The sequence below is a fragment of the Rhinolophus sinicus genome, chromosome 13 (assembly GCF_057876585.1).
Source record: "Rhinolophus sinicus isolate RSI-liver-muscle chromosome 13, RSI-T2T, whole genome shotgun sequence".
Lineage (NCBI taxonomy): Eukaryota > Metazoa > Chordata > Mammalia > Chiroptera > Rhinolophidae > Rhinolophus > Rhinolophus sinicus.
The window spans coordinates 4,496,623-4,521,945 of record NC_142513.1 but is presented as its reverse complement, the minus strand read 5'-3'; the positions used below and the strand labels follow the sequence as shown (position 1 = coordinate 4,521,945).

Genomic DNA, 25,323 nt, shown 5'->3' with positions numbered 1-25,323 from the left:
GACAATTTCAAACCTTAAAATCGAAAGCTTCCCCCATCGCCTTCACTCTTGAATACTTTTAAAGCAAATCCCAGCTGCCAACTCATTTCCTCTGTATGTCACTAGGACTCTCTAGAAAGCGAGGATTCACCTCTTTGTAAGAGCCCCATTTCAGAATAATTAGAGGATTCATTCTGATCCCAGAGGTCTCTGGTAAAACACAGATTGAGGGGATGGTCCCAGGGCTATGAAGGCGAGGTCAGAGGAGGGTACAGGTGTGTCCCTGGAAGCCTGGAAGGCACTCCTGGCCCCTCCCAAGGTCCTCAGAGCAGGATCTTAGGGGGGATACTGTACTGGGGAACAGGCTGGGGGACTACTCATGTCCAGCCTGGGGACCGTCAATCCTAAATAGGCCTTGCAGTTTCCTGTTGGGGGAAGGGGCCCTGGCAAAGCAATGCCAAGAAAAGAGGCCTCCCCTCTAAGGGTAGAGCCTGGTCTGAGTGAAAGGAATAGAGGAGCTTTTCCTCTAAGACAGAACACATGGGGCAAGGAAAGGGAAAAGAGGGATTACTAAACAACAGTAGCATTAAAGCTCCATAACAAACAGAAGTGCAGGACAGAGGGAGGGACCTGGGTAGTGAGCTGTCTGTTATCAGAAGCATTCAAGCTAGGGAGGATGACCAGTCATCAGGAAGGGCCCAAATAAAGGTCATGGCAGGGAGCTAGTTAAGCCAGGTCTTTGAACCTCAGATTCTAAGCTGAAGAACCAAGGCCCTAAGCTTCCTGCTGCTGTTCTCAGTAGAGTAGTAAAGATGACATCTACTGAGTGTCACCAGTGCGGGATGCCCTGTTGAGAGCTTTAATCTCATTATCACACTGACTCCTCCAATGACCCCATGGAACTTCAACCTGAAATAGCCCCATGGCTACCCAGCCCGTCTTTTATCCTAATATCCTGTTTGTCATCTTCCTGTCACTTCCTCCCTCTCAGAAGTTCCTTTGTTTACTGTATGGTTTCCTCCTCTGGAAAACGAGGCCCTGAGGGCAGGGACCAGTCTGTGCTGTTCCCGAAGTGTCCCCAGATCCCTGTGCAGGGGCTCCAGACAGTAGACGCTCCATAAACACCCTTGAAGGACTGAACTGCGAAGTTCAAGGCTAGTAGGAGGGGGAGACACGAGCCCTGAGCTCTCCAGGCCCCGACCAGGGGAAGACCAGACACGGGGGCAGGGACAGGCCTGTAGGCCTGTAGGCGTGGAGCAGACATGGTGCCAGCAGAGGACAACAGTCCCCAGACAGAGGCAGGGCCAGCGCCCTTCTCCGTCAGGCAGTGACTGCTGCCCACGATCCTCTAGGAATCCACGAAACTGTTCTAATTTCTTTTCAAATTAGGAGAAACAGATAAACTTTAGGGCTGAAGAATCCACACTTTATGCCAACACAGTAGTAAAATATAATTTTTAATCTTTTTTTACTAGTGAAAGGGGCTCTTGAAAACAAAAGTGCCCAGGCCCCCGCGTGGTCCTGCTCCCCAGATGGCGGGTGGGCCCCACTCACCAGTGTCTGCACGATGGCGTGGTTGGTGGCGTTCATGTAGGAGTTGAGAGGGAAGGCACACTCTCCCTCACAGTAGTACGCGGCATAACCCTCGGGGGCAATGATCCAGTCCTGCCAGAGAGAGAGAGACAGAGAGCGAGTCAGAGAGAGAGGCCGAGAGAGACACACACACAGAGAGAGCTGCGTCCAGAACCAGATGGAAAGTGTGGCCATAGGGTCCCACCCTCGGGACCAAAACCCTCCTCCGGTGGGCCAGAGGTCAGAGACACGGCCCACGCCCTCCTGAGCAGCTGGGGGTCCTGCAGAAGCAGGAGAAATGGGTGGCAGCCTTTCATGGTCCCAGCGGAATGCAAAATGAAAGAAGGACCACTGCAGGGCTGGGCTGAGCTCCGAACGAACACTGAGTGGCTTTATCGGAAGGTGGCACAGAGAGGGATGGCTGGGGTGCCATCCACTTTACCCTTACAAGGCGGTGACACATTGGCAGTTTGCATAAACAAAACGTCCCTGCATCAGTTCACCTACCTGGGAGGCAGACTAGTAACCTGCAAAAGTGAGAATTAACGATAGAGTAGATGGCCCAGCACAGCGTCTGGTACGCCCGCGCTGCTCCTAAACAGGGCGCGGGGCCAAGCTTGCCTTTAGGGTTGGGTCAGCAAGGAAATACTGTTCTAGCAATAAATACACCCCTTCTTGACTCAAGTCCATGGAACTTTCCAGCAGACCCTGGAGTCGGGGGGCTCTGTTCCAGCTCTCGAGCAGGAACCGGCGCTCCGTAAGAGCACCGTGTTGTCATAAGTGTGAGGACGGAATCAAGGGGGGTCCAAGCTGGCTGTGTGCACAGGGGCCCTGGGAATGTATGTGGGCATGATGATCCCCAGGGAAGAATCTGGACTCTCCTATTTGACCTGGTGACCTTACGACAACGCCCTGTCCAGGGATATCTGTGCTCCGTGGGGCAGGCACACTGCAATGCTGGTGGCTGCATCTCCACTGCCTGGAAGACGTCTTAGGGGCTCAGACATCTTAGGGGCCCAGGATGTCTTAGGGGCTCAAAGGTGTGGGATGCTCTGACTCTCACTCCTTTCCTAGGATTCATCCCCTTCCCTTTGCCTTGCTCCATCCAAATGGTGCCCGAGGGGGCAGACATATTCCTACAATATGATCCCACCCCTAAAACAGCTGATTGGTTCAGGACCAAGCACCTGACCCGAGCTGGGCCAATCAGTCCCTTCCCTGGGAATTTGAATCATGAAAGGGGGAAGGAGGGGCAAACAGAGCAGAAGGCAGGAGCCAGCTCTCCAGGCTTCTGGATTCTAGCACACAGGCTTGGCCACATCTGAGAGAAACAGCCGGCTGCAGGATGGAAATAGGGTTCACGTGAAGAATGAGGTTCAGAGTCCAACATGTTTGGGTTCCTGGTTCTAGCTTGAGTCTCAACCACATTTCTGCTCTTGCTTTCATGTGGTACCCGGGTCCTTAACCTAAATCCTCTACCTTAGTTAGGACACTTGGTACCAGAGTATGAACTGATGTAGACGAGAAACACGAATCAGGGCCCATGTGGGACACAGCCTTGGGGGAGCACTGGGGAGCCCACATGGAGGGTAGACCTGGCCATGGCCCCTTACCTGCCAGCCCAGGTCACGGAAGCTAACGTACAGCTCATGCTTCTTGCAGGCCTGCCGCTGGTCAGTGCTGCTGTTTTCTGTATGGACAAGGAAGCAGAGGAGCAAAGTGGGGGAGAGGGACAGGAAACACACACACACGTGTCCTCAGTCTAAGGCACTGGTGGGAGCACAAACGCAGAAAAGCTAGAGGGTGACTTTTCTGACACAAATGCCATTCGAGGACCTGTAGCCTTAAAACTCTCATTTCCTGCCCCAGCACACGGTCCTACAAGGGAGGTGCCAATGTCCCCTGCCCTCGCTCACACAGTCTTAGCTCACAGCACTCCCTGGACCCTTCTGTGGACACTGGTTTCTTTTATACACACATGTTGTTTAGATGCTGACATCTGCCTGGATTCCATAGGGAATGGAAGCCCATCCACAGCCCACAAGGCCGGCTGTAGGAGGGATCTTCCAACCAGCCTCACCGAGTGAGGCCAGCTCAGCACGCAATGCTCACCCCTCCTAGGGGATGAGATGGCGCACAGATAGGGCCCATCAGTCCCCATCAGCACCACCACCAAGAAGAAACAAGAGGGCAGAAAGTCAAATCCCACTGACTTCCTAGAAAAACACACTACTGAGGTTTCTTTGAGTACTGAAAATTATGCACCAGGGTTTTCCAGAAGTATGTAAGGTTTGTAGGCCTTGGGGTTAGGAACTGAGCATTAGTAAACATGTAGAAATCTCTGTCTCTCTCTGTCTGACACACACACACACACACACACACACACACACACACACACACACCACACCACACCACACCACAGTTGCTTGTCCACAACTAGCTCCATGAAATGCTCGCAGCCTTGGTCTGTTTGGCTTTGGGTTTCAACACTAAACCAAATATCACAGCTTTGCTTTAAGACAGGGTTGGGAAAACTGGCACTCAGGCTGCCCCCTGCCCTTCCGCTGCTCATGATAGACATTGCTAATCAATCACAGCATTTTCTTCTCACTGAGCCCTCATATAGCTTCAAATCCTTCTTTACTCAGTGCACCAAGCAGCTGGCAATGTTGGTGCAGAAAGGGGAGAAAAGGGACACGCAAGTAGTAGGCCCCAGCCCCCCTAACCCTCCCGTCCTGCCCCACATATCCCAACAGCCAGCTGGTGAGCTGGAGGCAAGGCTGCTGCTTCATCTCCACGAGACCCCACCTGAGCAGCTAACGAGTGCTGGGGCTCAACTTCCAGCCCCGAGGGTCATCTGGTGAAGGTGGCCAATTACCAGGAAGTCAGGTCCAAAGGTGGGTGGAGAGAAGGAAGCAGAAGGGAAGGAACGAACCCAGTCTCTCAACCCCAACCCACACCATGTGAAGCAGTGAAGGCCCTGGGGGTGGGTTGGCCTGCAGGAAAGGAAGCTTCACGGCAGCAGCATGCCACAGCATGTGTCCTTCCAACATATCAAGTGCTGCCGTGAGACGATTCAACACGCGTGGCCCTACAACTGGACCGCCAGCTGCCATGTGAGGTAAAGCACTACGAAAGGGCATGCGAGCTCTGTCTCACACTCACTCGGTCTGGCTCCCTAAGCCTGCAATGGGACCCAGGACTCGGTACGTTTTTCTTATTAAACTTCTAGGCAGGATTTAGATGAACTTCAAATGGGCCAGGAAGTAGACAGCTACGGGAAGGAGGCAGATTCCTGGCAAGGTAGAACAGCTGCCATGTGAGGTAGTGAGAGTCCCGTCTGGGGGGTATGTAAATGGAGGCTTGATGAGGGTTTGGTGAGGATGCAGTGGGGGAAAGCGGGTGTCAGATTCTGAGACTTTGAGGTACCCCTGATAGGCTCCAGGACACAGGAGTCTTTGCTGGGATGGAATTTGCCAGCACTTCCTGCCTGGTTGTAGGAAAGGCCTCTACCGAGTCTCCCTACTCTGATCCTCCCCGCCTTGCTCCCCACCACTCTCAGAGCAGCCAGGACGATCAGAACAATCGTCTTATCGCCCCCACCCCACACCATAGCTTGAAACTCTGCAAAGCCTTCCAAATCTGCTTTGGAGGAAGCTCAACCGCAAGATATACCTCCCGACAAGACACTCGATCCCGCTCAGCTCCCTGGCCTCTCTCCCCTTTTCCCAGCCCCCGGGCCCTCTCCAGGCCCCTCACAGGTGCCATGCAACCTGCCATCGCAGATCTCTCTCTTCACCTGCAGGCCCGCTGCCTGGGGAGCTGAGTCCACCCAGCCTGGCCTCGTGGGTGCCAGCGCCTTCCACAGCTCTCGGCTGGGAAGTCTGCTCTGAACCCCCTTCCCCAAAGGTGAGTCACCATCCCCCACGTCTCAGGCCTGTCATGGGTGTGGCTGTGAATGACAACCTGCTCCTGCAGTCCCCAGGGGAGACTATGCCGGCTTCCACCATTGAACCCCATCACAGAGGTTTCCAATCAGATTCAGAGATTTGGGTGCTTTTTGAGGTGGGGGTTCACAGACCTGTTTTAAAAAAGGATGGATGCTCCTGTCAGAACAGAACCCCAACAGAACCCTGCACACATGGAGCTCCATCTGGGGCCCTGCTCCTAAAAACCTCATCAACCACAGCAACCTTCTCCCTCGAAAAAGAAAAGGAACAGAAAGTGCAAAATCGGCTAGGTGAGGCAAAAGAAGGTACCGACAACATGAAGGTATTTGGGGGGCGGGCGGCTTTGCCACTTCACTACTGTTTTCTAAATACTCCCATGTTCCCTTTCCGTGCTCCCTCAGACCCACCCCCGGCCCAGGAGGCAGGAGAGCTGATGTGCTCAGCTCTGGGCTTCCAGCTCAACCCGCGAGGCTGGTTCCAGCCTCGGATCTTTCTTTACCTCATGACCAACCCAGAGCTCTGCAGGAAGGACTCTGGGTGGGAAAAACCCACACTTAACAAGTATTAAACTTTGCCACGAGCTTCAAATACTTTTCACTTGAAGAAATAAAGGAAAGATGGGCAAAGTCCCCCCTTCCTCCTCCTCCCCACGCCTAAGCAGCAGCCTCCCTGGGGAAGTTGGTGTGCAGTCTTCCCACGCATGTTTTCATAGTTCTCTCGTTTATTTGCAGCCATTGTTTTGTCTACTTAGAAACTTACACGATTGGCATCGTGTTATACTCATGTTTTGGTACTTGCGTTTCTGAATAAATTTATGGCTTGGACAAAATGCAGAGGGTGAGCTCTGAGCAGGAAGGGATTTTGTGGGTTTTGCTTCCTGCTGTGTTGGTTCCAGAACCATCTGTGGTGCACATGAGTGGATTTCGAGTTGCTCCGTGCTGGGGTCCTGTGGGACCCTGGGGTCCGTGCTTTGACCTTCCCCCACCGGGCGTACCTGCCACGTTGGCCACCCGCAGGGCTTCCTGGTTCTTGGGCGTCTTGGAGCGGTTCTGGCTGCGCTGCTTGCTGCCCGTGGAGCGGGTACTGCGGAGGTGGACCTCGGTGGCTTTGAAGAAGGCCACCATGAAGGGCTGCTTGTTCTGGGGCCCGTGCCGCCCGATCAGGCCTGCCAACTTGGGGTTGATGCTCTGCCCTAGACCGAAAGCAGCCAGAGGCATAGAAGAGAGGTTAGAGGAGAGGTCGTTGGCGGGTGGTTGCATTCACGCTCACAGCTCACTCACGCATTCGTTACCCAGCGGTCCAGCCTGTATTTATTCAGCACTTAACTCTATGCCAGGTCATGTTAGGAGGCTGGAACACACTGGGGAACCACAGACAGAAACCCCTGTCCCTGGGCGTGCGTGCCAGTGGGGCAGGCGGGCAGGAAACAGACCGCAGGCGTCTCGTGGTGAAAGCACGAAGCAGGGGGGCGACAGGAGCCGGGCTGAGGTCTGCAGAAGGCCTCCAGCTACTCAGAGTTTCCCTCACATTTCACTGGGCATAGCAGGTCCCACAATCTACCTAATCCCGAGAGGTGGGCGCAGTCCAGCTCGGCGCCAAGGAGGGTGGGACAGCTGCACACAGCCCCATGCCTACCATCTTCTACGGAGGGGCCGTTTGAGCAGGGAACTGGGTAACAGTGAGGGACGGAGCCCCGTGGGGATGTGGGGAGGAGGCAAAAGCCCAGAGGTGGGAGCCAGGTGGGTGTGTCCAAGGAGCAGTGCGGAGACTGGCCGGCTGCTCAGAGCAGAGACGGGGTGAGAGGGGCAGAAGAGGTGAGCAGAGGGACAAGTGGTGGGGGACAGCAGGGCACAAGTCACACGGCCTGTGGGCATCAGCAAGTGCTCCTCCTCACTCTGTTTTCTGGGTAAAAGAGCGTCTCCCCCAAATATACGTCCCCGAGAACCTCAGGATGTGACTTTGCAGATATAGTTAGTTAAGATGAGGTCATACTGGATTAGGAAGGGCCCTAATCTAATGACTGCTGTCCTTAGAAGAAGGCCGCATGAAGACACACACACACACACACACACACACACGACACCATGAGAAGATGAAGGCCAAGGAACATCAAAGTAATGCCAGGAGCCACCAGCAGCTGGAAGAATCAAGGTGGGGGCCTCCAGAGGGTGTGCATTGCTGGGGCACCTTGATTTTGGACTTCTGGCCTCCGGACGGTGAGGGAACAAAGCTCTGTTGTTTTAAGCGCCCCCCCCCCCCGCCCGCCGCTTGTGGTACTTTGTTACTGTAGTCCCAGGTTACTCATATAGTCTGCATGAGGTGGAAACCACAGGTGTTCGAGCGGAGGAGTGGGCAACTTGAGTTGTTTGCAAAAGACCATCTCAGGCTGCCCCTGGAGACTGGACTGTAGCATCAAGGAAGGAAGCCAGACACCCAGGGGAGGTGACGTGAACAGTCCAGGGACAAGTGACAGGGATTGAACCCAGGCGGCGGGAGCAGAGTTGGCCAGAAATGGCCAGAACCTTGACAGTTCATTTTTAAAATCCATCTTTAGAATTTACTTTATTTTTAATGTTCTGTTTTGAGATAATTACAGAGGAAGTTGCAGGGAAAAAAAGTACACAGGGAGGCCCCATGTACCCTTCACCCAGTTTCACCTAGTGGTCAGATAACTGGGGCAAAACGTTCAAACCTGAAAAACGATCAATCCTGAATCTATTTTGTGAGGAAAACTGACAGAATTTGCCGAGGGATTGGACGTAAAAGGTGTGACTTCCTCACTCTCGGCTGAAGCACCTGGAAAAAGGGAGGGGCCATTTCCTGAGGTGGGGAAACCAAGGTGGGGGCCGTGGCAGGGGTAAGCCGGGAGGGGAGGCTGGAAGGCAAAATGCAATGTGGTTTAGCAGCTATTGTGCGAAATGCCCACCTGACACCCGAGGGAAACTGGCGGGTGGCAGCGGAATGTCCCCTGGGCTTGACTCCTGATCGGGGCAGAGACAGACTTGGAACTAAGACGCGCTCTGGCCCGGTGCCAGCCTTCTTGGATTCAAGTCCAGCCTCCACCGCTCAACACACAGATGCTCCTCAGCGCAGAGCTTTGCACCTCGAAAGTGCTCAATAAATGCCACTTCCAGCAGCAGTCGAGGCTGGTGTGGAGACTGAACAAGCTCAACAGGAGCCTGTCTCCACCCCTGAGAGGTCAGGGGCCCGGGATAGAGGCTGCGCAGGAGTGACCAGAGAGGAAGGACCTGAAGAATCTGGAAGCAGCTTGGACAGGAGGAAGGAGGGCACCAAGAGGGTAGGGGATCCCAGAGACCGAGGGGAGGAAGTGGGTGGAGCGATCCCCGTGTCCTGTGCTCTGCGCCTGGATCCAGTGTGACGGCTGGAGAACAGGCTGTCGGCTCTGACGAGGCCACTGGCCAGTATGTATTTAATGTCACGTCTTGTGGTGATAAGTGTTCCAAAGGGAGATAAAAGCAGAAAACAAGACAAAGAAAGCCTATCTCACTCATGACAGAACAGCTCAGAGAGGATGAGTAAACTGCCCAAGGACACCCAGCTTGGAAGTGAGGGAGCACAATTTGAACCCAGGTCACGCTGTGTAACCACGACAGATATGATGCCCTTGAGTTAGGTCAGAGGGGTCAGAGGCCAGCGAAAGTGGTGCTTCTGGAGGTCCTGGGCCCATGCACATCTGGAATTAACTACACCTGAAGCCCCCCCAGACGGGTGGAAGTCAGGAAACCCAGCCTCCTGAGGACCAGACAAGCACCAGGGGGTTCGCTTTGGTTTTTTAACAACGAGCGTTTCAAAGACCAAACTCCCCATCCACTGTTATTTTCCCTTAAATTAACCCCTTTAACATTGGCTCTCCCGCATTCTTTAGCAGGGTTTCCCTGAGTTCACCCATCTATAATTGGAATGATTCTATAAAAGGAACCATTAAAGCTGAGCCCCTAGGATTTGTGTTCCCCCCTGGAAGGCTTTTAGGGCAAAATAAAAATGCCTCGCCTGAAAACCCGAGGCTGCTCCAGATTTAGTAATCCATCACTGAGAGCGGTCACTGCACTACTGAGGGTGGGGGTCTGGCAGCTCTTGCAGATATCAGGACAGCCAGGGCTAGGGCTCCATGACCTCAGCTAAGAACTGGGTGACAGAGTGGAAAGAAGAGTGTCTCCAGGGGATTTACACCCATATCTGCCCCTGATCAGTCTGCTTGGGCCAAGAGAGGTGAAGATGCCTGCTGGGGCCTCGATTTCCTCATCTGTAAAATGGGGATGGTGCCATTCGTCTCACCCTGCCCCCTTTTCTTGGTACCCAACCCAATTTTCATTTTGGCAGCTGGGCCTTTGCTGACCTCACTCTGGCCATTGGGTGGGCTGGTGGTCTAATACATGGCAACTAATCCTCTGGCTACAGTGATTGGTTCAGGTACAGGCACATGATCTAACTCAGCCAATGAATGGAAGAGAGCTATTCTGAAAATTTCTGGACAAGAAACTTCCCACTCTAGCATTTAAAAGCAACCTTCTCTCTTCCTAGACAAGACTGAGGGAGGAGGGAGCGATGAAGCCCCAAAACCCACCACCACCTAGTGACAAGTGGATCATGTTTTCAAATGGGGCTGACCTGGTGGGAGGTGGAGCAGAGAGACAGACAGGATGTCTGCCTCTGGTGCCATCACTGAGCCACTGGATCAAAGCAGTCCTGAAGCTCACTTCCTGTCCCAACCACCAAGACAAATACCCCCTCCCTTGGTCATTTAGTCTGGGCTGCTCCTTGGGGGTTGTTCTTGCCCTTTCCTCAGAGGTTTGAGGACTAAAGAATGTGGTGAAGAGTCATCCTGGACCTGACATAGAGCAGGCACTGGGGGGCACGTGTGGATTAGTCTCCTTGTGCAACCAAGTCTGACAACAGATTAAGGTTTTCAACCGAAAGGCTGAATGACACCACAGCAGGCATTTACCTTCAACAAAAGCCAGGAGTATGAAAAACTCCAATGAGGCATCACTTCGTTCTCACTAAGATAAGATGTCGAAAACAAAGGCAGACTAGACACAAGTGTTGGGGGGGGGGGTGATGTGGAGAAAGTGGGATCCTCCCACGCTGCTGGTGTAAGTACGAAAACGGGGCCGATACTCTGGAAAACAATCTGGCAGTTCCTCAAACAGTTAAACAGAGTTCCCATAGGACCAGCAATTCCACTCCTAGGTGTGTACTCAAGAGAACAGGTTCTCATGAAAACCTGTGCACGAATGCTCACGACAGCACTAGTCACAAGGCAGAAGTCGAAACAACGCACATGTCCATCCATGAGCAGGTGAAGAGATGCACAGAGTGGTGGCATATTATTCACCAGCAGAGGAAGGCCGTACTGACACCTGCTACATGGCTGAACCTTGAAAACACGACGCTAAGTGAAAGAAACCAGCCACAAAACATCACACAGTGTGTGATTCCATTTGGAGGAATTGTCCAGAACAGGGAAATCCACAGACACAGAGAGTAGGTTAGTGGTTGCCAGGGGCTGGGGGAAGGAAGGTAACAGCGCGGGGGAGGGGTGGTGAGTGTTCATGGATAGAAAATTTCTTTTTAGGGTGTGAGAAATGTTCTGGCATTAGGCAGTGGGATGATTGCACAACAATGTGAATATACTAAAAAATCACCAAATTGCATACTTTAAAAAAAGTGAATTTTATGTTAGCTCAATTTTTTAAAAATTCAAAACAACAGGGGTAAGAATGATCTGCCAACCAAACCCTGGGCGACAGTGTTTTCTCGTAAGGATGCCTGGCACCCATTGGCTCTGGATGACCGTTTTCTCAGTGAATGCATGACCCTGTGCCAACAGCAGATGGAGCGCTTATGGCCCACCCAACCGGCAGCACAGCCCCACGGCAGACACGTGATCTCACTTTGCAAAGAGAAATAAGGCTCCTATGATTAAGGCCTGGGCAGCTGGTCGGTGGGGGAATCAGGATTCGAACCCATGCCTCCCTCCTGGGCCGCTTCCTGAGCTGCTGCTAAGCAGGGTCAAGGTTCCCCAACATGGAGCGGGGACTGCGTGTGAACCTGGAGGTCCCCTTGGCCCAGGACCACATCCTGAACAACCAGCAGGATGGGGGGGGGGGGGGGGGACAGACAACTTTCTCCCAGCGGCAGGTCTTCTCCCGGATATGCCTTGAAATGTCAAATATGTGACCACAGTCGTTTGGAAGAACTTGGAATGGAAGATTCTGAAGTGGGTTCATCCCCCTGGCTGCTTCTTGGGGTGGTGGGGGTTGTAAAAGCACTACCTGGTGACTGCAAACAGGGCAACACGCAGAGAAGACAGTGGGTCCCCTGGAATGCCTACACAGAGGCTCGATCTGGGGGACCCATCTCCCAGCCATCCCTGGGCACCGGGACCAGCTACAGAACCTATAGGGACCCGGTGCAGAATGAAAATGCAGACCCCTTGTCCAAAAGTTATTAAGAATTTCAAGACAGCATCAGCAAAGCCATTAAGCCAAGCACGGGGTCCGTGAGGGTCCCCCCCGTGAAGCCAGCCCATCACGCACATGCAGACACACAGAAACACGCGTGTGCACTTCATCACGCACATGCAGACACACAGAAACACACGTGTGCACGTCCTCGGAATTGGGATCGTGCTGGCACTGCTCTTTCACAAATATCTGGTTTTTACGCAGTGCACCGTGGACACCTTTCCGCTGAGCTCATCCCTCACGGCCACGGAAGGGCTGCATCTGGAAACTGCTTTGACTCATGCTGGCCTGCAGACGGGCATTGAGGTTGTGTCCCAGGTTTGAACAAACGCCTCGCTTATTCCTTTAGTAGTACACTCAACAACTATTTATGGAGCACCCACTGTGGGCCAGGCAGTGTGCTAGGTGTGGGTACCGTGGTCAGCTCAGGAGCAGACCAGAGAGGGAAGGGACAAGCGGGGACGGGTCAGGCAAGGCTGCTGTGCCATGGGGCTCTGGGGGAGGCGCATTCCCAACAGAGGGCACAGCAGATGCCAGGTGCAGGAGATGGGGACACATGTGCTGTGTTTGCCGGACAGAAAGGAGGGCAGTAGTTAGTGCCGGAGAGAGGGAAGGGGCAGCAGGGGATGAGGCCGGGTCATGGGAGGGCTCTGGATCGTGTTCTAGGTGTGACAGCAGCCACAGAGGGTTTGGCAGAGGACAGTGGCCAGAATTCTGTGGTGAGAGGCCACTGGGGCTGGTGTGTGGGGAACAGATGGCGGCAGGGGTGGGTGGGGAGAGGAAGCCAAGTGGTGGTGCTGAAACTGGGGCTCTCCCTCCCTCCCTCCCTCCCTCCCTCCCTCCCTCCCTCCCTCCCTCCCTCCCTCCCTCCCTTTCTCCCTCCCTCCCTCCCTCCCTCCCTCCCTCCCTCCCTCCCTCCCTCCCTCCCCCCCCCTCCCTCCCTCCCTCCCTCCCTCCCTCCCTCCCTCCCTCCCTCCCTCCCTCCCTCCCTCCCTGCCCTCTTCGGGCCCAGCTCATGAGCTGCTGTCCTTTTCTAACAAGCTCAGTGACGCAGGGCGGGGATGGTCCCTACACCCACTGTCCCAGCCAGCACTGGAGAGCATGCGAAGACTGGGCCCAAAGACCATCATGAGACAGGTGACCGGGAACACAACGGCTTCTCCCCCAGTGCTGGGTGTTTGTCTCTGCAAGGCTATTGCAGGGTGTGCAGCCGGATCCATGGCTGCTCCCAAAATGTATCCAGACAACACCACGTGTCCCCTGGAAGGCAAAATGTCCCAGGTGGAGAGTCACAGCTTTCCATCTGCCCTCCCCAAACTAGATGGTCATGCCAAGATAAGTTCATTGCAGCCAAGTCTTTAACTGCAGAACCCAAGACGACGTGGGGCTTTATCAAGACGAGGCCATTCCAGTCAGGGCCACAGCATGGGGGAGCGACCGGCCCCTTAAACAACTCATGCCGTTAGTCACCGACCTTCCTAGCGCAGTGTCCAGGCCAGCGTGGCTCTGCGCCCTGGGGGGTCATCCCTGGAACAAGACAGGCCCAGGCTCTCGTGGATCCCAAGGAGGGGAGGCCCCGCAGAGCAGCCCCTGAGGGAGGGGCTGGACACAGTAACAGTGTGATTACACGTGACAGGAAAGACATTTAAAGCCTGTAGGAACATCTGGGGGGATGTTCATACATAAAGACCAGTTCTGTTTTAACGCTGCCCCAAAAGGCCGGGAAAGATTATATTGCAGGAGAGGACAAGTGGTTTGGCTGGGACAGGAATTCCTTCTGATTTTATGATGTTACAAATATACAGGCTTTACTTAGCACGTGCAAGCATTGGTTTTGATTATTTGTATTTAAATGTCCGGGACAAGTGACAGTGAATAGCGAGCCAGGCCAAATGTATTTGGCAGAGGAACTGAGGTAGGGGGATTCATTGATCGAGGCAGAAAAAAGAAAAGATATACATCATATTTTAACATAGGTCTGTATCTTTGGGAAAGTTGAAAAAGATTGATATTGTAGCCAAGGGCTAACAGGTTATAAAAAACACACCAAAACCCCCCCCCAAAAAAAACCACCTAAAGATTTTCCCAAGCATAGGGTTGCCGGATTTTGCAAATGAAAATACAGGAGGCCCAGTTCAGTGTGAATTTCCGACAAATGAATAATGTTTGCAATAGGTGGGGCGTACTTGTATTAAGCAATTATTTGTTGTTTACCTGAAATTCACATTTCACTGGGTGTCCTGTATTTCACCTGCCAAGAAGTGTGCCTTAAGTTAGGATAGAAAGATTATAGCTGAGCCCTGCGCAGCCAGCAGCACGGTGACAGGGGAGGAGTCTGGCCCAGGTGACAGGCACGGAAGCGGGCCCAGGGCAAGGAGCTCAGTGGCTTCTTTACTGGAGCTCATGGCTTGCCTCTCTGGGGTGTGTTTTCCTTGTTTGATTTTTTTGGCTTTTTAAATTTTTCGTTTCTTTGTGAGCTCTTTTTGGTATACTGACCTGTAGGTTTTGACACATGTATGGATTCCCATAGTTACCACTTCAGTTGGGACGCAGAGCAGCTCCATACACCAAAGAAATGCCCTTGTGTTGCCATTTATCTCACGGGTCGAAACCCAGGGTGACTCTGCTCCCCAGGGGCCATGTGGTAGCGTCTGGAGACATTTTTGGTTGTCACAACTTGGGGAGGATGCTACTGGCCTCGAGTGGGTGGAGGCCGGAGATGCTGGTAACGTCCTACAGTGACAGGACGGGCCCCACAACAGAGAAAGATCTGGTCCAAAATGTCTGTAGCGCTGAGGTGGAAAAACTCTGCGGGTCCCACCTTCACCCCTCCCAGCCTCTGGCAACGACTGACTGGTCCTCCGCTAGCTTTGCGTTTTCCAGGCCTCTCATACAAATGGACTCCCACAGTCCTTTGCCCCGGCCTATGTCAATCTGCCTGTGTGTGATTTGCCCACGCTGTGGCACGTTTCAGCAGTCCATTCCTTTTTGGTGCTGAGTGCTGTTCCACAGGATGGATGAACGCAGGTTGTGGTGACGGACATCGCAACTGCTTCCCGCTTGGACCACCATGAACAGAGACGCATCCACAGGGGCCTGTGTGGACCGACGTTTTCACTGCTGTGATCACACCGAAGTGGAGTCCGTCGTGTGGCCTGTTTCCCACAGTCCCTGCACCTGTTCCCGTTCACCACACCTGCGACCTGAGGAGGCCAGGGCCGCTGCCCGAGCAGGCTCTGCTCCCACTCCAGAGCTGAGTGGAGAAGGTCCAATCCTCGGAGCGTCCGGCGAGGCAGAGCGTCTGGTTGCAGACCCTGCTGCCATGCCCAGCCCCCTGGTCCCTGCTCTCCTTCACCCAAGGAGGCTGCCATTCAGACCCTTCCCAGCCTCACCTGCAGCTCCGTCCAGGATGGATGCTGCAGCCTTCTCAGAAATGTCTTCCTCCCTAAGAAAGGCAAGCATAAGAAGAGAACATCCTCCCTCCAGCCCATCTGCTTCCTTCCTCCACGCTTGGGGATGTGGAGCCAGCTGTCTTGCCAACGGTGCTGTGATGAGTCTCAGGACACAAGGCCAACACACGCAACATGGCGGGGCCAGGAGGGAAAAAGGCTTAACTGATGTTGATGCTGTAGCCCAGGGGTCTGCAAACGACAGCCCACGGGCCAAACCCAGCCCAGCGTCTGTTTCTGCAAACAGTGTTCTTGGAACACAGCCATGTGCATCCATCCACATATCGTCTGTCTGCTTTCACGCTGTTAACGGCAGAGGTGAGCAGTTGACAGAGAATGTCGGGCCCACAAAACCTAAGACATTTACTATCTGGAACATGACAGAAAGTTTGCTGACCTCTTCTCTAACCAACTTTACTTCCACTGACTTCCAGACTTGTAAAGAAAACCATAAATGTCCCCATGAGATAAGGCTTTCTATTTCTATTATTTGCTAACGAAAGTCTTCCTGACAGAGTTGGTTCTATGTGTTACTGGTTCTCAACAAAGGAACACCCATTCTGAGCGTTTGCTCTGAGCCCAGCACTGTGCTGAGCCCATTTCATGGGCAGGACTCTTGATCCCATATTTACAGATGAGCAAAGTGAGGTCGCAGGCACGAAGCCATGTCCCCAGGAGTCACTGCCGGGAAGGGCAGAGACGGAGTCCACACCCTGGTCCAGCTGACTCGAGCCTACGGCACCTCTGGGGCCCCCTGGGGTAGGAAGGAAGGGAGTAAAGCCAGGCAGGCGGTGATGTGGGTACTGGACTCTGGGAAGGACACGGGACTCTGAGGGGAGGACACAGAGCAGTGGCACGAGCAGAATCAGCAGGCCCAGCCCAGAAGGAGATCCCCAGGGGCAGGCACGGAGCACAGATGGGGCCTCGTGGGAAAGGAGCGGATGCCACCCGCCCACACACAGGGTGGCATCTTGGTTTTCTTGTGGCATCTTTAGTTTCCAGGCCCCGGGCCATCGGCTGCCCCTAGGAGACGTACAGCGTAAGAATGTTCCTCATTAATTGTGAAAAACACATTAATTCCAGCCACTTCCCTTGATAGACGAAGGCCCAAGTGACAAGAGACACCAGAGTTAACACTTGTGACATCTGCCTGGCCCCGATTACCCAATCCTGTCCCGGCCATCACTGCCAGCCCAGCCCTGGAAGGACCGATCCCAGCCTCTGGGTCATCAAGGCCTCTTCTTTTCTCTCTCGCTCTGGCTTCTGGACAAACAGGATGTGAAGCAATCGCAAGGGCGCAGGCACCTTGGAGCCAGCTGCGCTGGGGGTGGGTCACTCGCCAAGCCCGGCTTTACAGGGCTCGGCCTCCACAGCCGCCGTGGGCGAACGGCTCACCTCCCGGGCCGGTCCCAGCTGCTGCGGCACGAGTATCCCACTTGGACAGCATACGCCCTCAATCCCTTAAATGCCTTGCAAGCCCATCCGATCCCATCTGGATGACTGACAAGAGGGACACGTGTGCTCGCATCCAAGGAGAGAAGCCCGAGGCTCTTTGCACACAGACATCCAGAATGCATATGTGTGTGACTCCAGAAAACAGATTGGGAGGGGAGAGGAGAAGGGGCCCTCCTGGTCTTGGAGCTCAGGGGATGTGGGGCAGCAGCGGGAGGCCCACCAGGAGGAGGTGTGAGGTGGGGAAATGAGACTGCCAGGTCGTCTTCTGGGATCAGGGAGGCAGAGCTCATGGACGCTGACCTTGTGACCCTCTAAGCGCTTTCTTCTGTGGACCAGGGAGAGGAGAGGGGTCCTGTAAACTAGGACAAGACATTGACGTCCTCATCTTGGGAACAAATGACCAGGTGCCTCGATGGCTGCAGGGAAGAGAGTCTCCAGGGCAAAGCAGTCTTCACCTCCCCACGGCTTTGGGATAGACGGTGGCACCGGGAACACCGGGTGTATTGATGGGGAGAACGGCCCTCCTGAGCCATCCTCAGAACGCGGAGCTTGTCTTCACGGACTCATCCTTGACCTCCAGCATACGCGCCCTTCACACTCTGCCTCTTCCTAGGAGAATGAGCAATGTGACAGCAAAAGCTTGGTTCTGTTCGGGCCGTACCCCCAGTGCTTACAACAGTGCTGGTACCTCATAGGAAGACACAAGTGTTTGTTGAGTGAATAAATGTGCGTCCAAAATAGACGAAGAGGCTGTTGACTGCAAGAAGCTGGTTTTAACCGCCAGGTGCTGTGGCGGGGAGAGCTCAGCATCGCTCCTCGGCCTGGGATGCAGGGCCCAGGGCCAACCTGTCCGTCAGGCACGGTGCCCAGGCCCACGAGGCTTTTAGGGGCCCATGAAAATGTTTTAATGTCTCTTAAAATCAGAAGACAAAACATGAACTGTTTAGGGTCGGAGAAAATGTTTTTTTTTTTAATCCAGCCAGGATTATATTCGTCTTTATACCGACGTGGTCATAAAACATAAATTTGATTTTTTTTTTTAATGGAGGGAGGAGCCCACGAACTGGAGGGAGGCAGCCCTGGCCACTTCTGTGTCGCGGGCTCCTTCACTTAGTCCTGAGTGAAGCCGGGCGTCTGCTGGGTTCTTTTTCAAGCTTCCTCCTCCCCGGGAAAGCGGATGTGGCAAGAACAGCCAGGCAGGAGCCGGGATGCTGGAGGGTCCTGGGCTCTCTGTCTATGTGGCCTGGCCGTGTACCCAGCAGGGGCTTGTGAATTACACACTGAGTCTGGTCCCCGGTGACCACTTTGTCAGAAGGCTTTCCAGTAAAGAGAGAAGGGCTGGAGTCAGAATCCGTGGTGAAGTCCAAGTGTACCCAGAGCTAAGCGACTGTGGTCGCATTCCTTGGCCTTTTCGGCCTCGGTTTCCTCATCTGTAAGATGTTGGCAATAACAGTGGTGCCACCTGGGCAGGGTCAGTGTGACAATTAAACACATCAACAACAACAATAATACCTAACACGCAGAAGCACAGACAGGGCGCTGGGCCCAGGGCTCAGCATTCTGCATGAATTCACTATGGTCTTCCTGCCAACCAGGCACCTCGTCAGACCAGCTGCCCCAGCTCACAGGAGGCTGCCTTGGGGAGCAGTGCCGTCTGTGTGGGAGCCACTAGCCTGTCCCACATCTGGCCGTGCACAGGAGCCGAGAGCCCGGGGCCAGGCCTGCAGCCAGGGCTCAACTCTCCCCAGCACCGTCTGGACAGCCCCTTGTGAGCTGGCTACTGCCCACTCCAGTGGGGCCAGGATGTGTCCAGATCCCTCCGCTCAGGGCGCCCCTCCTTCTCTCCTCTCCCACCTGCCCCTGGGTGGGGTTGGGGCGCAGCCTGTGTAGTTGGGAAGGGGAGGGGTTGCCTCTCCTCTCTCTTCTGTACAAAGGGAAAGACAAGCAGACGCCAGCCCTCCTTCCCGCGGAGTCCTGTCCTGGAGATGAGACGGTGCTCCCCAGTTGGCTCTGGATAAGCCACAGGTGCCGGGGAGTTTATGGGCTTCTCCCCCCCCGGGAACACTCCCAGAGCGGAGGCCCAGCTGTGCGGCTCCGAGGGCCACAGCTAGAGGAAGCGGGGACAGACACACGCTTCCTGGGTGGTCTAGGGAGGCATTTGGAGACCAGGTGAGCAGGAGGCTCCTCGTGCCAAACGTAAGGCTTCTGAAGCCCTGTGGTGTCTGTGCCTCCCTGGGATGCAAGCAAGTTCACCCGCGTCATTATCACCAGGTGCTCGTGGGGGGGTGAGGAAACTGAGGCCCTGACAGGTGACAGGGCTCCATATCCCAGCAGCTGCTTAGTGGGGGCAAGATGCTGTGCAAGTCCGAACGAGGCCTGGGTGCCGTACCCGACTCGGTGCCCATCTCCTCCCCTCCCTGGTGGGGGGCTGGGAGCTGGGCCTGGGTGCCACTGCCCAGGGTCTCCGCTTGTCCAGGTGCTGTGTGAGGCCACTTTGCTCTTGGAGTTAACGTGGTAGGAGGTCCCAGGGCAGGGACCAGGCTGTCTCTACAGGCAGCTCAGGGCTGGCACACGGTAGGTGGGCACCAGGCTGCCCAGCAAACGGATCCCAGAATCCACAGACTCCCCAGCAGACCCTGCTGGTCTTTCACCAGTGTAGACATCTAACATGAAAAGGTTTAGACCCGGAACCTGAAAGGAGCCAGTGAGCCTGGGCACCATCTTATTAATGGTGTACCCTAAAACATAAGGCACAGCTTTGCCAGAGGCTTATCACCAGGCCAGTCCCCAAGTTACCTAGGAGCTTGTGAGAAAAGGCAGATTCCCGGGCCCCCCGCCTCAGGGACTCGCCCAGTGGGTCTGGGGTGGACCCGGGAATCTGTATGCTCACTGTGCCTCCCTGGGGATTCTGATGGACAGCATGCTGGAGAACTACCATGGCAGGGGGAGAAAAAAAGAATTTCACAGCCTATGGTCTCAGAAATGCTGGGCTCACTTGCTTCCCATCTCATCCCCCCAAAAGTCTAAACATTCACATGCCTAACTGGCCCAATTGGCCAGTTGATAAACTTTACCCTTCCCTGAGCCAGGCAACCACACCAAACAGCCTGCACAGCGCCTGGACAGGCCAAGTCCCAGGGCGGTGGCGCCCATGCCCAACGCCCCCAGTGCCCACCTGGGAGGGGAGGAGACGGGGCACGGAGTCAGGGGTACAGCGTCTAATCCCTGCCCTGACTCTAGGCAGCGTTTTGCAATCACCATGCTATACTCCCTGTGGATGGAGAGGGGTCCCCGGGCAGCTGCCAGGATGTGGGACCCTGTCACCTCTCAGGGGCCTCAGTTTCCTCCCTGGACCACAGGATGGTGACGATAGCATCTAGCTCACTGGGTGATGGTGAGGGTTACGGGAGACAGACATACAGCACTTAATGTGTCCTGAGAAGAGCCAGCGCATTTTAGGTGATGAAGCTCTTTGCTTGCATGAGCTCACCTAATCCTTCACAACCACTCACAACCACCTGGGAGGTGGAAACTATTATTAACCCCCTTTTCCAGGTGAGGGACATTACGTGACTCACCCTGGCTCACGTGGCTAGAAACAGCAGAGCTGGGATTTGAACCTGGGGACTCCGACCGGCTCCTGAGCCCACGCTCTAACCATCAGGCTGTGCCACCTCGGTAAGAACCTTATCCACAGCCTAGGGGGGAGCAGAAGCCAGAGGCAAAGGGGCACAAAGACCCTGATTTTGGGGGAGAAAGATGATGGCGAACCTGACACTGGAGGGAACTGAGTTGAGCATCACGTAAGAGAAAAACCAAACCTGGGCCACCTAAGCCAGCGGGGCAGACAAGACAGAGAAGCGCAGGACCCATTGGGGTCAAGTTGGGAGGTCTAGCCAACGCTACCAGTCCAGGGGAACGGTCAGTCTGAAAAGAGGACTCGTCTGTGTTCGCCTCACTTTTACCATATCCCTAACGAGTGGCACAGAGTTTTCAAGGAAAAACAAAAGTTGAATGACTCTACTGCCAAATAAGTTTGGAATTCCTTGTGCTGTATTTTTTTATTTTTCTCAAGCCTTCAAAAATGCGAAAACTATCTGTGGGGACAGAGCCCCAGAAAGCAGTTTACGGGCTCTCGGCCTCACATAGACAGGTGCTGGCTCAGGTAGTAAATGGCTGTCAACTGTGATTGGATGGCCATCAGCTGTGGCTACTTGGCCATCAGCTGTAACCAGTGAGCCATTGGCCACTAATATAACTGCCGTGGCTACACTAGCAGAAAGAGAGAGAGATGGGGGCTGGCGGGGGGATGGTGGCTGAGCCGGCAAACAGAGCAATGAGGGTTGAGAACTGTGTGGCTCCTGTTTCCTGTGTCTCCAGCCCAGCCGCCAGTGAGAATATAGTGATGTGACTCCCCTGCCTGTGGCTCCGTGGGTGTTCCTTTTTGGCCTCACCATATCCTGCGTTCTTGTGTGGGGAGCGGGAGCTGAGACCCCGCAGGCCGCCCCGCACAACACTATCCTTAGCTCACAGTCCACTCAAAAACAGCCTGCAAGCCGAAATTCTGTCCACTGGGCATAGTTTGCCAACACAATATAAAAAAATAGAAAAACTTAGCACTTTTGAGTACCTTCTTGAGGAGGAGATTAGGGGACCATCAGTAGAAAGAAGACTGGCCGGGAAACAAGACAAGTGTGGTCCTAAACTCTGTTTCCCTCCCCTATGGCTCATGGTCTTGGGTGTGTAATTCTGGTTTTCTGCAGCCCAGGCAGACCAAAGAGTAGAGGCCTTTAATGGGAAGGAAAAGAAGCAAAGCCCAGGAGTTCATAAAGGCGAAGGCTATAAAACTCAGCTACATTTTCTAACTCCACTTGGCAAAACCCAGCATGGCCACAGTAAAAAGAAAAACGAAAAAAAACTGGGAAACTTTGCAGCTCAAATCACAAAGGGCCAAGTGCCCCTAAAAGATAAAGACGAAAAAGACCAACACCTGATCAGAACAGTGGGTAGAGGGTGTGAACAGACGGGTCCACGGGAAAGAAACTGCCAAGGGCACACCTGCGGAAGGGCCCAGCCTCACACATTAGAGAGAAAAGCAAAGCAGAAGTACGAACCCTCGTTCATCGTCTATCGGATTAGCAGAGCAGGATGAGTTTTTGAAAACGTGTGCTGACAAAGATGGGGAGACAGGTGCCCTCGGGAATTGCTGGTGGGGTGCGAATGGAATGATCTCTAAGGAGGGCAAATGAACACTGCCTCTCAAAAGCACAACTAGACGGTGTGCTTGCAGGCGTTGAGCCTACAGCCTCACTCCCTGGAGTGGACAGTGACGTGTACACTGAGGTTTTCCACGGCAGCCCTGTTTGTAAGAGCAAAAGACTAGAAAATACCTGGATGTCCTTCCAGGGGGGCTGGGTACGTCCCTGTTGGTGGTAATAACAACAGCAATACCAGTAACAATAACAGCTCTCATTCAGGGAGTGGGGACTATGAGCCAGTTCCTGCTCTCAGCCCTTGCTACCCAAAGCACAGCCCAGGGACCAGTGGCCTCTGCACCACCGAGGGCTGGTTGGAAACGCAGACTCTGAGGCCCCACCCCAGACCTGCTGAATCAGAATCTGCATTTTAACAAGATGCCCAGGTGGTTCCCCTGCGGGTTAAGGCACTGATTTTAAACTCCTTCGGTATTAACTCATTTAATCTCTGAACAACCTAATGATGCAGGCCCTCTTACTAACTGTGTGACAAGCTGAGCTCTGAAAGGTAAAGAGTACCACAGTGAGCGAGGGGCACAACCACACTCATGCCATAGGCGTGCACGTGCGCGCGCACCCCCCCCACCCCCACCCCCACACACACAAGCCTGTAAATGAGTGGGGAGGCTCTTTAATAGCCCGAAAGACAGTTGTCAGGTGAAAAAAAGGCTGAAGGTGAAGACACTCTTAATACTCGGCCACTATCTGAGGCAGAAAAATACAAAAGGAAGCAGAATCTATATGTAATTGCTTAAATACCCAGAGAACGTCTCTGAAAAGATATCCACTGACATGAAAACAGCCGTTGCCAGTGGGAGATGGAACTCGGCAGCCGGGGGAAGTCACAGCGAAACTATTCACTGCGGCACACATCTGTAACTTTTGAATTTTCAGCCATGGAGACACTTGTTGGGTGTTATAAGTGGGAGGTGCTAGTGGCAATTGGCGGGTAAAGGCCACAGGGTTGCTGTTAAACATCCTACAAGGCACAGGACACCCCAGAATGTCTTGTGTCCTGAGGTGGAGGAGCCCGCAACAGCACGTCTCAGACTGTTACGTGTTCAGGCATCACCTGGGGCTCTCCTTAGAGTTCAGGTTCTCATGCAGCCGCCCTGAGATGAGCCAGAGAGTCTGCTTTTCTGACCCCGCTGGTGTGGGACCACACTTTCAGCACCAAGGCCTTACCCAGGCCAGCAGTGACCAACTGTGTCATCGTCTCGTGCAAAAGGGCTAGGAGCTGCTTTCAGTTTGGATCAAAGGGCTGAACACCGAGTACCAGTGGGAAGGGGGCCAGGGAAGCTTTTCTTGATGGAAACAAGCGTGTACACTGCTGAGATCCTGCAGAAGCGCAGGAGCACGGGCTGCATCAGAGCCACTGGAGAAGTGGCTCAGCACTTACCATCCAAGGTCTCCACCGAGAGCTGCAGGCCCAGGTTGTTGCGTGGGTTGACCACCCAGTGGTTGCTGGTGGCCGTGATGTCAAACACCAGCCAGCCCTCCTCCGAGGCCCAGAGGCTGCGGCTGTCAAGCAGGAACAGGTCTGACTCCCTGCAAGAGAAGAGGAGAGAGACGCAGGCTCCAGGTCAGCAAGTCACAGCCCAGCCACCCAGCCGTCCAGCCACTGGTGGAGACGAGGAGCATGTGAGGCAGGAGGAGGCCCACCCGTCCCCCAAACGTGGGTGCATCAGACCAAGACCCAGGCTGGAGACGCTTAGTAGCTGTGCTGGGGAAAGGCAGTGCACAAGACGTATCTTTACACACAGGCGACAGGGCGCTGCGAGGAGGCAAACTCGTCCTGCAGATTTGTTAGGGGGATGCCTGTGGGACAGAGTCCGGGAAGGCAGGAATTGTACAGCCTCTGCATTGCTGGAAGTCTCAGGGAACAGAAGTTCACAGCTGCTGGACCACTCGCCATTTGTCAGACACTGTCCCCAGTGGTCTACACACAGCATCTCATTCAGTTGTCACAACCCTAAGCAGTGGGGATATTACCATCTCCATTGAATACGGGGTAAAACCATGACTTGCCCCAGGTCACTGAGCCAGGAACCTGCCAAGGTGGGGCTTGAGCCCAGGCAATCGGGTACCAGGGCAGACACTCTTTGCTTCCAGGCCACATAACTTCTTCATAAGCCCATCAGGTGTTAGGAAACTGGTGTTATGAACAGAGGTAGCCCTTTAATTCTCTCTTCCTCAGATTTTACAGTAGCAAATCGTGTAAAACCACAATTGGCCTTGAAGTGGATGGAAGATAGATGATGGACGGGTGGATGGATTTTCACATCCCTAGATAGTCGAATTCTAGTATATCAAGTATCATAATGTCTCTTTCACACTCATAAAAATTCAGTTTCAATAGTTTGAGTCCTTCAGTAGTCAATTAAAATATTTGGGCCCTTGTGTTGTGCCAGGCAATGGGGTACCATGATAAACAACACCCAATCAGCTCCTGCCCCAGGGAACTGACAATCTGTATCATACCTGGAGTGACCTAACTTCCCTGAGAATTAAGGTGAATTTTCTCTGTTCACACAAAAAAGACATCAGATGTAGCAGCAATTTATTGAGCGCCTGCCACGTGCCAGGCCCTGGGTTGAAATGCCTGAGCAGCATCACGTCTATGCTGAGTCTGAGGTGGACAGTATACCTGTGCCATTGTGCAGAGCTCGAAACTGAGGCTCAGAGAGGCAGAGCTGTTTGCCCGGCTCACACTGCTAGGACCCCGCCCAGGATACCTGCAAACCCCAGCTTGGGACCACACGTGACGACAGTTCTTCTGGACGTGACCTTTGCTCAGGTGTAGTTGCCGTCATTTCAGAGCCTTTGGCAAATCAAACAGTAAACTCACTGTAATATAACCGACTAAGCCAGGCTGGAGCTGAGGAGCAGACGCCCCCTTTGGATGAGGCACACGTCTCCTACGGGCCCTGTCCCCAAGTCTCCCTCCTAAAACTACGGCCAGTCATGCCCATTAGTCTTTCCTGTGTGGCCCGGAGATCTCCACGTTTGTGAGTTTGGCCTAATTATAATTCTGTTGCATGCCGTAACACATTGGACATTTATCAGGCACATTAATATGTACAAGACTCACGAGAAGGCACTCAGGGACTAAATCGGTAGTGTTAGCCAGTGTCTTAAATTGACTTTAACTCAGAACGCACTGGAAGTGTAGCGA

At 53.9% G+C, this 25,323-nt stretch overlaps 1 protein-coding gene across 1 annotated transcript in view; it reads right to left on the bottom strand.

Moving 5' to 3' along the window:
- Positions 1-25,323, bottom strand: part of BMP7 (bone morphogenetic protein 7) — a 79,354-nt gene that overhangs the window by 3,609 nt on the left and 50,422 nt on the right. The window contains exons 3-6 of the mRNA XM_019748584.3: positions 23,548-23,696; positions 6,496-6,693; positions 3,165-3,241; positions 1,534-1,644 (exon numbers count right to left, since the gene is read on the bottom strand). Coding sequence (XP_019604143.1) covers positions 1,534-1,644; positions 3,165-3,241; positions 6,496-6,693; positions 23,548-23,696 — 535 coding nt within the window. The remainder of the gene's footprint in view (positions 1-1,533; positions 1,645-3,164; positions 3,242-6,495; positions 6,694-23,547; positions 23,697-25,323) is intronic.